Source organism: Setaria italica, chromosome VI (genome assembly GCF_000263155.2).
Source record: "Setaria italica strain Yugu1 chromosome VI, Setaria_italica_v2.0, whole genome shotgun sequence".
NCBI lineage: Eukaryota > Viridiplantae > Streptophyta > Magnoliopsida > Poales > Poaceae > Setaria > Setaria italica.
The window spans coordinates 34558219-34574625 of record NC_028455.1 but is presented as its reverse complement, the minus strand read 5'-3'; the positions used below and the strand labels follow the sequence as shown (position 1 = coordinate 34574625).

The following is a 16407-nucleotide window of genomic DNA, read 5'->3' as shown; positions in this document are numbered from 1 at the left end:
TATTTAGTAAATTTAAAAAATATTATTTCATAGATAACACAAATCATAATGAGTAGTTAGTTCACTTGTCACTATAGGTTGAAACACCACTAATTAATATTTGTGTTATCTTTGAAATAATATTTTTTAAATTCACTAAATAATATTTATGTCCATGTGTAAAAGTTTGAAACTATTTCGAAATCATTTGCCAAGTATTTAAATAATTTTGAATTTTTGAAAACCGCCCACCAGCACAAATGGGGTGATCTGTGCTGGTGGGTGCTTGCGTCGTCTGGCCACTGTGCCGGCGGACGCTCCCCTGCCGGCCCGACGAATCTTTGTGCTGGTGGGTGCCAATCACACCCGACAGCACAGTAATTTGCCTGTACCAGCACAAATCGTTTCTGGCGTAGTGTCAGACAAATTTTTTTATGGAACAGGGGTAGGCCCCCTACTAGTTATATACTAAAATGAAAAAAGTTTTTAGAACAGAGATAAAAACAAAAAGAAGGAAAAAGGAAAAATTACAACACTGACTAAAACCATGAGCCTATCGCCGGATGATATTTAGCCTTTGCTCTGTAAATAACTCTGGAGAATTCCTCTCTAAAAATTTCTTTGCATCTTTGTATTGTGGCTGCTTGATCTTCAAAGATTAAATCATTTCTTGCTGTCCATATACTCCAGGATAAGATGACTATCACCTCCATGAAGAAAGGTTGTGCTAATTGAAGTTTAAAGGATTCCAGAGATTGATATCCAGTCATAGTGTCGTCAACCTGCAGACCAATCAAATTCCAGCACTGCTTTCTTGTTATGATCAGAGTGCTGATTTCCATCTGCATCTACTAGAGTTGTGATTGCATTCTTTCTAAATTTGATTGTTGCATTTGCATGAAAGAATTTGGTGTTGCCATCACCAATTGGTTGCACACAGTAGCAAATTTATCTTCTATTTTTGTCTTGGAACCACCTTGAGAAATGGCGTGTGTTTCCACCGAGTTTGGGACTTTGGATGTGCAAAACCCTAGGAGAAGGGCTTGCAGGATTAAGCCAGAAGTTTTGGGACCAGTTCAGGCGCATGCCAAGGGAGCACAATGATCACATGGGACTATATAGGAGCCCTGTGCACATACAGCGATGCGGCTATATAAAGCTGTTAGAGAAATATAATTGACTTAAACCAGTTTCACAAAAAAAAGTGCTTAAACGAAGCATATAGTATAATAATTTGAGGATATGTTTGTTAATTAATCATGTAGCCTGGCATCTACATACATGATACACCAAATAAATAAAACTTCAGTTACACAATTTTTTGACTGCTACAAATTTTCTTCTTCTTCTTGCAAACTATGAATTTGCTTCTAGAAACCTAGACAAACGGTAACAAAGGAATTACATGTAGGTGCTGCTGTTTCCCAGGCATGTCTGTTCCATGGACCACTACATGAGGCAAACAAGAGCTGTTCCCGGGCCCAAGGACATAAGAATACTCAGGTGCTCACCCAAAATTCAGCTTATATGGCCCTCACGGCTCCGTACATGATTATTTGCAGAAATACGCTCCCGGAAAAAAATATTGGATTCTTCGTGGGACCATCCTGGACCCTTCCCTTAGTTTTTCAAACCGCCCACATGCTTCTCCACTTATGCCTATGAGCTGTGGGGCCCTCCTATCCTCCGGCTCGGATTCTCTAACGTATGCTAGGATGATGTTGAGTCACTAGTGTGTGGGCTCTCTAGTTATGGGGCTCACGACTCACGTGGCAGTGGTACAAAAGAAACCGATCATCTCTCTCCTTTGGTAAACTTCTTCACTTTGCCCTACTTCCTAGCCATCTCCCCAAGCTCACACCCTAGAAAACCCTTGCCTCCAGTTTTTACCAAAGGCCCTCTCCTTCTCTCCTCCGGCAAGAAAACATATTTACCCCTGCCTAGCATTCCTGGCCATCTCTCGAAGGCTGCCGGACGTAATAAACTCCTACCCAATCTTTACTGGTGCCTGTAAAGACGACAGCATAGTAAAAAGGAGAATGAAAACTCAAAGACAAGCACTAGAACCCATATTAGATGGTCCATTCTTTGTTTGCATCATTATATGTAGGGTTACATATTCACCTATCAGATGCACTTGCTGGCTATAATTAATGTTATTAGTTTTGCATTAGTTGGACTTATATTAATTTATTCATTAGAAACCTTTTGACATCTAGTGTATATATTGTTAATTTGATGCTCCCTCTCAAAGTCTCATTTCCGAAATTAGCATAATTTCTAGGCTCTTTATGCATACGTATATATGCAGTACGTATTGTCGTGTACCATGCAGTCCAAATCCAGTATTGTGAAGTTGCAACTTGCAAATGGAACCACCTTGATCCTATCACTTCCAACAGCTCCGGAGCCTCCCACCACAGCCAGATCTGCCATTTTTAGAAAGAAGCCATAGCCCGGAGTGACCGTGCAGCTAGCAGAAGAGTATAATGGATGGGTTTGTCTTCCCCACCTGGCCTCCTGCAGGCCTCCCTCCCCGGCGGCCTCCTTCTCCACCGCCGGCCACAACCAGGTGCTCCAGTTCGCCCCACGCGAGGTCCTGGGGCAATGGTGGCCGGGTGACCCCGGGCTGCATGAGCCCTTGGGTGGCGCCGCGACGGGCGACGGGGGCTCGAGCTCGGTGGGTAACGACGTTTTTTGGAGCTCACCGGCGCCGGCGGCCAAGAGACGGGGCCGGAAGCCCGGGCCCCCCCAGACCGACGAGCCCGCCATCAGCCACGTGGACGCCGAGCGGCAGGGGCGGGACAAGTTCCACCGCCTGTTCTGCGAGCTCCGGGCCGCCGTGCCCACCGTGTCCCGGATGGACAAGGCGTCCATTCTTGCCGACGCCACCGCCTACATCGCCGAGCTGCGCGGCAGCGTGGAGCAGCTCGAGGCCAAGGCCAGGGATGCTGTGGCGCGTCATGGCGCGCCGCCCTCCGCCCCCGCCATGACGACCGCCTCCCATTCGTTCAGCAGCCTCGAGGACGAGGGGAAGCTCGAGGTGCGAATGGTCGGGCCGGAGGCGGCGGCGCGCCACGCGCCCGCGCGCCTCATGGACGCGCTCCTCTCCCTGGATCTGCCCGTGCGCCACGCGTGCATCTGCCGCGTCGGCGGCGTCACCGTGCAGGATGCCGTCGTGGACGTACATCGTGCACTCTTGGATTGTCATGGAATTAGTTAATTTCTCCGGCCAATCCTAAGGGTTAGTTATTTACTCCCAAATCATAGGTCGTTTTAACTTTATTAGATTTATAAACTTTGTTATGCACCTAGATATATTCTATGTCTATATGTATAATAATAATATCTATGCATGTACAAAAGTTAAAACGACCTATAATTTGGGATGGAGGGAGTAGTTTCAACTCAAACTAAATATCAAAACTTCCCAATGAAATAACTTCAGTTGAGCACACCTTTTAGCATTATTATTCTATTTTGTATATGCTTAAGTTCCTCTTTTAATTCTGGGTGCGGCATGTGTGTTGTCAGAATTTGGAACCCAGCATCCTTCATGTGCTAAAAGACAAACACTATGTAGATTCATGAACCATGATTGATCTACTATACAAGGTTACTTTTATCACGTTTAGAATATGAATTGTGCCTTTTGAGTTTCTTGTTTGCCTGATAATTCCTCTTCTCTTCGTTTAGCTAGGGACTTATTAGTTGACAGGATCAGCTGTTCCGTGGTACTTGTGCATGTTATTAAATTTATTTCTGTAGAGTTAGAGGAGAAGAAAATTTTGGTTTAAAACAAGTATATGTATATTAATATCATTTTTTTAACGAGCAACACTCGTCCTATCCATAGCAGGAGAAAAATACAAGATTACGAGCCGCCATAAACAAGCAACCAAAAAGAAACTAGGAAAAAACTAAGCCACCTAATCGTACACCGGAAGCTGAGCCAACGCAAATCCAGGCAAAGGATGACCGGTCGCCGCTATGTGTGATCGCCCGCCGCCAAGGCACAAAGAAGCCACATGCATATTGCTCAAGACCACCAAACCGGCCGCACACCACTCAGTCAAGCATAGGCAAAGGAAAGGAGTGCATAGAGAGAGGGTGAGAGAGAGAAGAAGAATCCACTCTTTCCCCGCACGAACCTGCCACTACCAAAGACCAAGAGTATTGTCGCCATCATGGATGAGCTGCTAGTAAGGTGGGGAGACTAAGTGAGGGATAGGACGTACAAGAACTCCACCATTGTAAGCCCGGATCGGATCCGAGGCTCCAGAGCTCACAAGCCACCACCATCAGCAACCTGGAACCTTATTAGCACGCGACCAAGCAGCCAAGGATGCGGCCTCCGCGCCATTCCTCACATGCACCACCCTCGCGCCACGCCTCCTAGCGCAGGCCAAGGCCCGCTCCTTGTCGCCATCCCCTAGCCGCAGGCCGCCGTCACAGTGCATTAGTGGTTGCCCCAGCACCATCCTCTGGTGACGTGCTGGCGGGCGTCCCCACCGTCACCGGTCGCCGCATTGAGCACCGCAGGCGCAGGCATCCCTGCTGCCCTCGCTACGGGCAACTATACGGGCGCCAATGGCACTCGTGGGCATCCCGCCGGCATGCATGCGCCACCAAGTTGCCACTGTCGCCGAAGAAGGCTGCCACCTGCATGCCCATATCCGGCTGCCATACGGTCGCAACACCACCAAGCGGCCTCCACTCCTCGCACGCGGCCGTTGCCATGCTGTCTCCTCGCCACATGCGCGGGCATCCTCGCGGCCTCCTCGCCCCGCACCGGGCTGCTACCTTGCGGCCACCTCGTGCTGCACCGGGCCGCTGCAGTGCGGCCTCCACTCCACAGCCCTTGCCCGGCCGCAGCTGTGTGGCTACCTCGCGTCGCGCCGGGATGCACCGCACGGCCGCCTCCGCTCGGCCTCATTTCCATGCGTGCGGCCGCTGCCGAGAGTCCTCCTCACCGCCGTGGGTTCTCTCTACACGCGCGTGGCCGCTGCCGCTGCCGAATGCAGTGCTACCGTCGGCCTCAGATCCGCCGGCCGACACCAGTCGTCTTGCCATGCCGCGGACGACCCCCACTCTCCTAGCCGTCGGCGCACTCGCCGCTCGCCAGGCCGGTCACGAGCGCCGGCGTCTCACCACGGCGCCGCCATGACCGCTGCACCCCATCCCCCACGACGCAGATTCGGGTGACAGCGGCAAGAATCACTCAATTGGCCTCACTGCCGCTGTCCTAGCAAGTCGCGAGGGCTTCCTATAGCTCGCTCTGGTGGTGGCGGCGGGGTGGGCGTTTGGGTATTTGGGGAAATTCGGGTTTCTACAACTGCTACCCGAACTTCAGCTGAAAAAATGAGGACCCGTTCTGTCAAGTGTTAATATCATGTTTTGGCTACTAAATACGATATGACTTCTCTGTGGCGTATACGTTGTTGTGTGATTTGGATGTCCTGCTTTTTGAATTCGATCCAGGACAGGTTCAAACATATCATGCCGCATCTTGCATTGGTTGCACAAAGTAGCAATTTTAACTTCTATTTTTTTTCCTGGAACCCCTATTTTTTTCTTGGAACCCCCTTGATAAATGGCGTGTGTTTTGAAATACGATATTTTGAAATGCCATTTGTTGAATATCGTACAAGAACAACTAACAATTTTTTTTCTTGGAACCCCCTTGTACAGTCAACATTTTGAAATACGAGCCACGGTTCTTGCTCCTAGGTAACAATTATTCATATTTGTACTCATTTTGTTAAAATGTTATAAAAAAATGTTGAATTTTTTAAATAGTGTAGTTAAAATTTTGTATAAAACATGTTTAAATGTTGTAAAATGTTGACTTTTTTCAGTAATTCCAAAAATACACATATCGGTACTCATTTTGTTATATTAATTCTAACAAATCACATGGTCCGAACGGTTCTGAAAAAGAATAAATGGTTTAGGAGATAAATGCATTTGAATATGGAATTCAAACTTAAATCAACGTCACCAATCTACCATTCACCCAACAACATGTAAAGAGGAGAAAATGAAAACTCAAAGACAAGCGCTAGAACGCATATTAGATGGTCCGATCCATTGTCCGTTTGCATCATTATCCTACCAGGTACCCTATCTAGTAAAGCTAATACTCCCTCCATTTCAAATTATTTTAACTTTTCTACATATATAAAGCTATCTATCTATATATAACCAACATATAGATCCATAGCAAAAACGTATGTATCTAGAAAAAGACGACCTACAATATGGGACGGGGGAGTAAAATGTCAGTAGTTTTGCATTAGTTGGACACATTGATCTATTTATTAGAAACCTTTAATATCTAAATACTCCAGATCAAAATATTTGTCGCTATTAACTTTTAGTCATGATGTTTGACCATTCATCTTTTATACAAGTATCATTTATTTTGTTTGTGATGTACTTTGTCATCAAAGGCATTTTAAGCATGACTTATCTTTTGTATATTTGCAATATATGTTTGAATAAGATGAATAGTCAAACATTGCAAGAAAAGGCCAATAGCAACAAATATTTTGATCTGGAGGAAGTATATTGTTAGATGCACCCTCTCAAAGTCTCATTTCCAAAAATTAGCATAATTGTGAGGCTCTTAACGTAAACATATACGTAGTGTTGTAGTGTACCGTACCATGCCGTCCAAATCAAAGTGTTGTGACGTTGCAACTTGCAGATGCTACCGCCTTGATCTGTCACTTCCTCCAGCTCCGGAGCCTCCAGCCACAGCCAGATCTGCCATTTTTAGCACAGTGCAATGGATGGGTTCGTCTTCCCCACCTCCTCCAGCAGCTCTCCCTCCCCGGCCTCCTTCTCCACCGCCGGCCACGACAAGGCGCTCCAGTTCGCCCCATGCGAGGTCCTGGGGCAAGGGTGGGCCGGTAACGTCGGGCTGCATGAGCCCTTGGATGGCGCGGCGTGGGGCGACGGGGGCTCGACCTCGGTGGGTAACAATAACAACCCGGCCGTCTTGGAACTCACCGGCACCGGCGGCCAAGACCACGACACGGGGCCGAAAGGCCGGGCCCGCCCGGCCCGACGAGCCCGCCATCCCCCACGTGGAGGACGAGCGGCACCGCCGGGACAAGCTCCACCGACGGTTCTGCGAGCTACGGGCCGCCGTGCCCAACGTGTCCCGGATGGACAAGGCATCCATTCTTGCCGACGCCACCGCCTACATCACCGAGCTGCGCGGCCGCGTGGAGCAGCTCGAGGCCATGGCCAGGGAGGCCGCGGCGCGTCAGGGCGCGCCGTCCGCCGCCTCCCACTCGTTCAGGAACCTCGAGGCGGAGAAGCTCGAGGTGCGGATGGTCGGGCCGAAGGCGGCGGCGCTGCGCCTGACGACGGCGGCGGCGCGCCACCGCCACGCCCCCGCACGCCTCATGGACGCGCTCCGCTCCCTGGACCTGCCCGTGCGGCACGCCTGCATCTGCCGCGTTGCCGGCGTCACCGTGCAGGACGCCGTCGTGGACGTGCCCGCGGCCGCGCTGCGGGACGAGGGAGGCCTCCGCGCGGTGTTGCTCCACCGGCTGCAGGTTAGCGGCTAGCCGGCCGGCCAGCTTTAATTTGTTACATGCTCTCCTCCGTCGCCGAAATAAATGGAAGCAAGACACTGCACGCTGATAACGGCGGGTCCTGCTCGTGCTTGGACTTGTCTGCTGCATTCGCGGTGTACCGTCTGGATGCTGTCATCGATCTCCGTGTAGTGTTTAAGGACTTTAAGTACATTTTTTTGGATTGTGATGCCAATGTTCGAAATGACTTACTACTCCTGTTGTTTTTAACATAGAAACGCGGGAGGGTTAAATTTAGGGATTGTCTGATGGACAGATATTATCTCGTGCATTTTTGGATCGTCAGGAGAATTTTTCGGAGAGTATCTGGCCATTTTTCTAAAGCTCAACCATAAGCATTGCTATTAAGTATTTTACATTACAATTCCAAGGTGAAAATTGTGAAGCAAACTGAATAGTACTTTTCAGAAAATATATTACTTAGTTTCATCATAGAGACTTGACAGTTGACATATGTGTTGTCTTGATCAGTTCTCGAACCAACCATGCAAATTTGCGTGTTTGGAGTGCGCTAGATGATGAGCCGCACCTATATATTGTATCTAGCTCCATTCATGAAAATTTTACAAACAAGAAGATGAAAGAAAGCAAAAGTTACTTAAAGCCCTCTAGCCACTATGTTCTCTTTGCTTGATACATGCCAGATACTATTGACCTCTTCTGGCATCTGGCGTGGTGATGATATTTTTGGGCAACCTAGCCAGCTAGGTCCTCGGATTTCACGATAGCCATAAGATTCCTGCAAGAACTATGTGACAAGAGATCTAATGCACAGTATCGGATAGATATGCCGAAGAACAGGGAGCAGCTGTGCTTGTACCATGCTACTCAAGAATGGGTTGATGGTCCATTATTTGTGTCCTGTGTGTGATAAAGACCATGAAAGCTGCAACGGAGCTGCAACCTTTGTGCATTGTGCTTCTCTCACACCGTCACTTGATCCACACGTTGCTTTGATTTCGGAGCTTAGATCGTACTTCCTCATTTAGAATGAGGTTGTTTTAGATTTTCTAGATTCATACTAAGCATACACTATATTTAGGTGCATACAAACATCTGTATGAACATAGAAAAGTCAAAACGACGTACAATTTAGGACGGAGAAAATAGTTAATTACTTAGTCTGATGCTTTAAGTAAATAATCTCAAGCTGCACGCATGAGCTTGTGTGTATATATGACGAGAGGCGCATATAGCTTCCTTCTTCTTCATCCGATCCGGCACCCCATCTTCTTCTTCCTCCCACCCTCTTCTCTCCATGCAACTAAACACACCCACGTTGGATCCGCCTTTGGATGGTGATGCCTCTCGTTCAAGCACTTGCGTTTGCTAGTGGAACATCCTGCATCGCATACCTTTGTTCGATGACAGGGATGCCGTGTCCATATCTTTACCCTTTCGTTGTCGTTCTACGATGTATAAATCCACATTCACTGACTTGTTGCTACAAGCCTATGAAAAAATAGTACAGTGGCTGAGATATTAATATAATACCGCGTATAAATTCTAGTATAGTATGTGTGCGACACCATATAGAATTCTAGATTTACGATTTTTGTTTTATCTAGATATACACTATGTCTAGATACGACTATAAATTTAGAAATACTAAAACGACCTACGATTTAGGATAGAAAAAATACTTATTTAATCTGCTTCTTTGCAACCCAGATGGAGACAAACTACAGCACACCAAGCTAGAGTGTCTCTATTTAGATCTATCAAAATCATGGAAGATGGAATCATCTCCATTATTCAATGCCCGTTGATCAGGGGGGCATTCACTGTTCACGAGCCCACACCACCACGTTCAGAAAATTTGGTACTTTCTCCATTCCAAATTGCAGGTAGTTTTACCTTTTCTAGGTTCATATATATTATTATGCACCTAGAGTGCATACACTATATCTAGATACATAATAATATTTATGAATCTAACAAAATTAAAACGACTTAAAATTTGGAAGTACAATTTGGAACGTAGAGAGTATTTGCCATGGCGCTGATTGGTTGCGTTTCTCTCTCCAAACACAAATGCACCTATATCGAGCAGCCTTCACGCAATTATTAGGTTTATTATGAGTTCTCGAACCAACTGTATGCCCAGATTAAACTAGCTACCCGACGTAAATGTACTACTATCATCAGGTAGGGCTGTTCAAGGGAAGTGGCAATAGTACTGTAACTGCGCGCTCCTCCGCTGCCAGCAACTCTCAGTGCTCGATAGGGCTTCTCGACGACGACGACGACGACGTGGAGGATGGAGAGCTGCATGCGTTGGCACTTGGCAGTGGCTTGGGCCAAGGGGGCTTGCATTGCACCCCCAGCAGAATGCGGCCTAGAGACGCGCTGGCAGCTGGAAGCCCTTGCCCAAATGCCCATCACCGACGACGGCCCAGCCATCATCACCCAGCGGGAGCGGCGGCGGCAGCAGAGCAGCACGGCTCGCTACTATAGCATATAGCTAGCCCAGCTCGTCGCCGGCAGGCTTGCGCCGCCATTTTTATTTTCTTTCGATTCGAGAAGCAATATCCGATCCAGCGCCAAATCGATCTCCTATACTGTGCGTGCATGTCATCAGGAGAATGTTGTGTCGTCCGCGTTTGCACTTTGTACACACACAATGTATGGGCACACGATTCCATTGGAGGGCCTGCTAGCTCGAATTACATATTTGCATCAGATAGTATTTACTGATCATGTTTAAATTGTTGCTGCATCAGTTTTGAAGGTTACCTTCTTTTTTTTTTACTTGTTTAGCATGCATAATCGTCGTCTGAATCAGCAGTGTAGGCCAGGCACTTTGACGACCGGCCAGCTACGAAGACACTAGGTATCAATTGATCAGTCGATCGGTGCAGAGAAAGAAAATGAGAAGTGAAGGCTACAAAAGGGGGCTGAGCCATTATTGGCAGTAACGTGTATCATAAAAGAACAATTCAGCGCACCAGCACATTTCAAAGAAAAATGGAATCAGAACCTTTTCAATTTACAACAAACGGTAAAGAGCCAAATATCCCTCTCTTGGAAGATAACTACTCGTCTTTGTCAAGATTTGCGGATCAAGACTCTAGACTAGTAAATTTCTTTTATGCGTGTAAGGCTTCGGATGGTGGCGTGGGAGACACGGGGTTAGACTGGTTCGGGCAAAAGGAGGCCCTACGTCCAATATCGAGGCTGCTCGTGTTGCCCACGCGGGGTTCTGTAGTAGGGGTTACAGATGGGCAAGAGAGGGAACTGATCCCTGGTCTCTTGAGTATGCTTGTGCTCTAAGGGAGTGTGAGTGTGTACTGTTTGCTTGAGAAAAAGAGTCTGTGTCCCCCCGGCCTCAGGACCCCCAGTCCTCCTTTTATAGCGCAAGAAGGAGCTCGGGGTTACAGTTGAGCCAGGCGTCAGGAGGAGAGGTAGAAAGGATAAGCTAAGTAGAAAAAATAATACAAGGGGAGGGTCCCAAGGCCGCCGCTCTTGCTCCGGCCTCCGGTCCCTGTCAGCGCGTCCGGCGAGGGAGGGCGATTCCTTCCCGATCTTGTCGATGATCTCCCTGGTCGCCGTTGCTGTCAAGCGTGATGATGATCCTCAGCCTCGGCATCCGTGCCCGCCGGGGAGGAGGTTCGATTCTGTTGCCCTGCCGATTACCGTAAGACCCGGACGTCGCATCCCTGAAACTGCCGTTGGGAGCACGGGGCGCGAGAGCAAGCGATGCGCCCTCCTGTGCCGTTCGGCGCAGCTCATGAGTACTCTGCGGTGAATCAGAAGGAGCCGCGGCCACTGCGGCTTGCGCCGCACGGCCGCGCACCGGTATTCGGGGCCGGTTACGTTGGGGACGCCGCTCCCTTTTGGCTTGACAGGGCCGCGGCGCATTTATGGCGAGGTCGATGGGGGGACCCACGAGATTGTCATCCTGATCCTCCAGTCCGCGCCCGAGGCGAATATTCATCTTGTGGACCCGAGCGAGTCTGACCCCCGCGCCCAGGGTCAGGCGAGGCGGAGTTTCTGTGGTAGGGGTCGGGCGCTCCCGACCCCGGTCTCCTGGGTCGGGCGAGGTGGAGTTTAGTCTTCAAGGGATCGGGAGCGTCCGACCCCGGGACTCCGGGTCGGGCGAGGCGAAACGTGGCCTCTCCCTTTCATATTGGGCTGACGGCAATTTTGCTACCTTAGATGGGCCTGGGCTTTTAAGTTCTGTTGATTTCGTGGGTTAGGGGAGATCGTTGATATTTCCCCCCAACAGTAGCCCCCGAGCCTGTGGTGGAGCAAAGATGCTCCTCCAGAGGCTTTTTTCGTCGCTCATCGGGGATCTCTGCTCACCCTGCAAGCTGCCATTGATCAGGGATAGGGAGTGTTGTTGGTCCGGCTTGGCCAGGGAGTTTGATCAGGAGAGGTGTCCTGTGGATGACTTGGCACGGGAGGACTCCTCATTGCTCCGTAGGGCGCTCTCGCCTCGAGTCCTCAAATCGCGACCACACGCATGGTCATTGGTTGCGACGCTAGCCCCCGAGCCCCCGCGCGTTGCAGGAGACCGATCGGGAGGCTAGATCGGCTTTTGATCGTTACCCCTCAAGCATTCGTTCGCTGGGACGGAGGGGATGAGCCGTGCCACGCTATCCTCGTTGGACGAACCGTGGTGCTCGTTGAGCTGCGAACGCGTCAGTTCGAGTGGAGTCCCGGTCCCCGTTCGGGGGGGTCCGGCTCGGGCCAAGCTGGTGGCGTACTCCAGATTCCGGCTGGCCAGTTCATATAGTTCCCGAGTCCGTTCGATCGGATTCAGGGGCTCGTTGCCTTTCTTCGGGGAAAAACCATGAACTTAGACGCCAGCCCGGGCTCGAACGTGAGGTCGGGACGCCCTTGGCTTTCGCTCGCCTGGGTGGTGGCCGCTAGCGGACCCGTCCCTTCTCACCCCTTGCTCGGGGGATGTCCTGGGGCAGCTGTCGAACCCTCTGGAGGGCCAGCCTTCGAACCCCTAGACCGTAATGGGCCGTTAAGAGCGTTTTCAGCTCTGTATCCCTTTTTTACCCGGAGCGGGTCCTGGTTCGCTTGCAGAGGAAGTTATGCGCATGACGTCCGGGAGTAGAAGCGGCAGAAAACGCCGAGCTCGTGGGGTAGGAGGCGCGGTGGTCTTTCGTTTGCCGCGCACTCCTCATAGAGCGGAAGAGCTTTCTTCATCATCATCCTTATCTTCATCGTCATCGTCCTCATCCGTCATCGTGCTTGAGCCCCTCCGCAGCCTTCGGGGTTCCACCGCGGCCTTTTTCTTCTTCTGGTGAGTGAAGGCGCCTTCGTTGGCATCCTCCTCCCTCTTTGCCTTGCCCTTGGAGCGATCGAATATCGCCCCGACGGCCTCTTCGCCCGAGGCAAAGTCGGTGGCGATGTCGAGGAGCTCCTTGGTGGTCTGTGGGCCTACACGCCCTAGCTCGTGGACTAGAGATCTACAGGAGGTCCCTGCCAGGAAGGCGCCGATGACGTCGGCGTCGGCGATGTTGGAGAGCTTGGTGCACTTCCTGGAGAAGCGTCGAATGTACCCTCGGAGAGTCTCACCCGACTCCTGGCGGCAGCTCCAGAGGTCCCAGGAGTTCCCGTGGTGCTTGTATGTGCCCTGGAAGTTCCCTACAAAGATCTCTCTCAGGTCGTTCCAGTTACGGATCCGACCTGACGGGACGTGTTCTATCCAGGCTCGCGCCGAGTCGGCCAAGAACAGTGGGAGGTTGCGAATGATGAGCAGGTCGTCATCCGCTCCACCGGCCTGACAGGCAAGCCGGTAGTCGCTGAGCCAAGGCCCGGGGTTCGTCTCCCCAGAGTATTTGGCCACATTGGTGGGCTGTCTGAAGCGCGCTGGGAACAGCACGTTCAGGATGCGTGCGGAGAAGGCCCTGGGCCCCGCTGGGTTGGGGCTCGGGCTCCGATTTTCTCCACCGTCGTGGCGACCACCACGGTGTACGCGGTAGCCGCGGTCGGCTCTATCCTCCCTGTCTGCACGGGAGCGCCTCCGCGCGTCCAAGGCGTCACGGGCATCGCGGATGGGGCCGACGCGGCGGGGGACGGATGAAGCCCCATCGCCCGCACGTGTTGGAGTCCGTCGAATGGGCGAGGCCCGGTTTCCCCCATGGGAGGAAGGTTGATGGACAGATCCTCCACGCCTCTTGATAGGCGCGGAGGGTGTGACCCTGCTGGCGCCGTGTGTGCGGCGCCGGGACGCGGAGCTTTCTGCCTGCTGGACTGCTGCACACTCAAGTAAGTCGCGTACCTCCTGGCGGGCCCGTCGCTCCTCGGGCTTTGCCGGATCGGGGAGTCGTCGGAGTAGGGCTGCCGCGGCGGCGACATTCTGGCTGGCGCGTGCGAAGAGTTGGGGATGACCCTCGTCCCTGCAGATGCGCCGCTGGACGTCGCGGGCTCGATGACGCGCCCCGCCCTCGTTGCGGCGGTGCTCGTCCTCCTGGTGGGGCACCGGGACCCTGACAAGGGCCTCAGTCGTAGCTGCGGCGCGCGGTGGGGGAGCGCGCTGCTTCCCTTCGGCGCCGTCGTCATTGGATCCCTCGGAGCGCACGTCAGCCATGGAGCACTCGTGCGAGGGGTGGTGACTCTCGTCGTTGGAATCGGCGTCGTGGTTGGCCATCTGAAGCCGGTGATGTACGCGCAAAGGTCCCCTACCTGGCGCGCCAACTGTCGTTGTCAAGATTTGCGGATCAAGACTCTAGACTAGTAAATTTCTTTTATGCGCGTAAGGCTTCGGATGGTGGCGTGGGAGACACGGGGTTAGACTGGTTCGGGCAAAAGGAGGCCCTACGTCCAGTATCGAGGCTGCTCGTGCTGCCCACGCGGGGTTCTGTAGTAGGGGTTACAGATGGGCGAGAGAGGGAACTGATCCCTGGTCTCTTGAGTATGCTTGTGCTCTAAGGGAGTCTGAGTGTGTACTGTTTGCTTGAGAAAAAGAGTCTGCGTCCCCCCGGCCTCAGGACCCCGGTCCTCCTTTTATAGTGCAAGAAGGAGCTCGGGGTTACAGTTGAGCCAGGCGTCAGGAGGAGAGGTAGAAAGGATAAGCTAAGTAGAAAACATAATACAAGGGGAGGGTCCCAAGGCCACCGCTCTTGCTCCGGCCTCCGGTCCCTGTCAGCGCGTCCGGCGAGGGAGGGCGATTCCTTCTCGATCTTGTCGATGATCTCCCTGGTCGCCGTCGCTGTCGAGCGTGATGATGATCCTCAGCCTCGGCATCCGTGCCCGCCGGGGAGGAGGTCCGATTCTGTTGCCCCGCCGATTACCGTAAGACCCGGACGTCGCATCCCTGAAACTGCCGTTGGGAGCACGGGGCGCGAGAGCAAGCGATGCGCCCTCCTGTGTCGTTCGGCGCAGCTCATGAGTACTCTGCGGCGAATCAGAAGGAGCCGCGGCCACTGCGGCTTGCGCCGCACGGCTGCGCACCGGTATTCGGGACCGGTTACGTTGGGGACGCCGCTCCCTTTTGGCTTGACAGGGCCGCGGCGCATTTATGGTGAGGTCGATGGGGGGACCCACGAGATTGTCATCCTGATCCTCCAGTCCGCGCCCGAGGCGAATATTCGTCTTGTGGACCCGAGCGAGTCCGACCCCCGCGCCCAGGGTCGGGCGAGGCGGAGTTTCTGTGGTAGGGGTCGGGCGCTCCCGACCCCGGTCTCCTGGGTCAGGCGAGGCGGAGTTTAGTCTTCAAGGGATCGGGAGCGTCCGACCCCGGGACTCCGGGTCGGGCGAGGCGGAACGTGGCCTCTCCCTTTCATATTGGGCTGACGGCAATTTTGCTACCTTAGATGGGTCTGGACCTTTAAGTTCTGTTTATTTCGTGGGCTAGGGGAGATCGTTGATATTTCCCCCCAACACTACTACACGCGCATGACGCCTTTTGCATCGGTCATATACGAATATGGATTTTTCACATGTATGTGCTATCCAAATCATTCATTTTTTTGAATCAATGGTGAGATGGATAATGGTTACGTGAGAAGTACATGGGTAGGTAGTTGATCAACGGTTGGATGGAGAGAAATTAACTGTTGAGATATGCCATGTGGTCACGTATACATGTGGTTTTACATTTTCCATATACATGATGACTCACATGCGCATAGAACTTTCAATCTCTCATCCGTCATTTGGTCGCTACACTTTAAAAAGGCACTTTTTCATGCTTTTTTTCAAGTTTTTTTAAGATAATGGATAGAAGTTCCGCCTTCATCCTCCTTAGAAATAAAGGCTTAGTCCTTCTTTTACCATCACAAAGTCGACATCTTCAAAGTTCGACACGTCTGGATTAGATCTTCCAATGCTGGAAGCCTAGCTAGTATAATGTTCCACCGAATAGAACGTGAAAAACGTTTCTAATCAATGTTTATTTGCTTTATTTCTCAAGAACGAGAATAACTGGTGGTTATCTATAAAACGATACATGAGGCTGTGACTTGGGTGAGCATCTTGTGTGGTTCAGAAAGGGTAGGGATAGATAGAGCGAGTCATGCATACAGATCTTCCATAATACTCTTTAGATACTGATATGGACACAGGACCACACCACTTGCAAGACACTGATATCGACACCACTTCTGTTCGACCCCAGTGCAGCTAGCGCACTAGGTAGTCACCTGCGGTCTGTTTAGTTCCCCAAAATTCTAACTTTACCATTATGCAAAAAGAAGATTCCCCATCATATCAAACTTGTGGTACATGCATGGAGTACTAAATGTAGACGAAATCAAAAATTAATTGCACAGTTTTGTTGTACTTTGCGAGACGAATCTTTTAAGCCTAATTAGTCAATTTTTGGATAATAATTCACAAATACAAATGAAATGCTACAGTTGCG

General features: G+C 51.1%; 2 protein-coding genes across 2 annotated transcripts; both read left to right on the top strand.

Annotated features, from left to right (window-relative positions):
* Positions 1-1122: 1122 nt before the first annotated feature.
* On the top strand, positions 1123-3434 carry LOC101775738 (transcription factor MYC2-like). Its single transcript, XM_022827806.1, has 2 exons — positions 1123-1140; positions 2435-3434. The coding sequence occupies exons 1-2, from the start codon at positions 1123-1125 to the stop codon at positions 3200-3202; spliced, it is 786 nt and encodes a 261-aa protein (XP_022683541.1). The 3' UTR covers positions 3203-3434.
* Positions 3435-6369: 2935 nt separating this feature from the next.
* LOC101765070 (transcription factor MYC2) lies at positions 6370-7915 on the top strand. Its single transcript, XM_012846986.2, is given in 2 exon segments — positions 6370-6976; positions 6978-7915. Coding segments are annotated over 2 exon segments (789 nt in total). The 5' UTR covers positions 6370-6769; the 3' UTR covers positions 7560-7915.
* The last annotated feature ends 8492 nt before the right edge of the window (positions 7916-16407 follow it).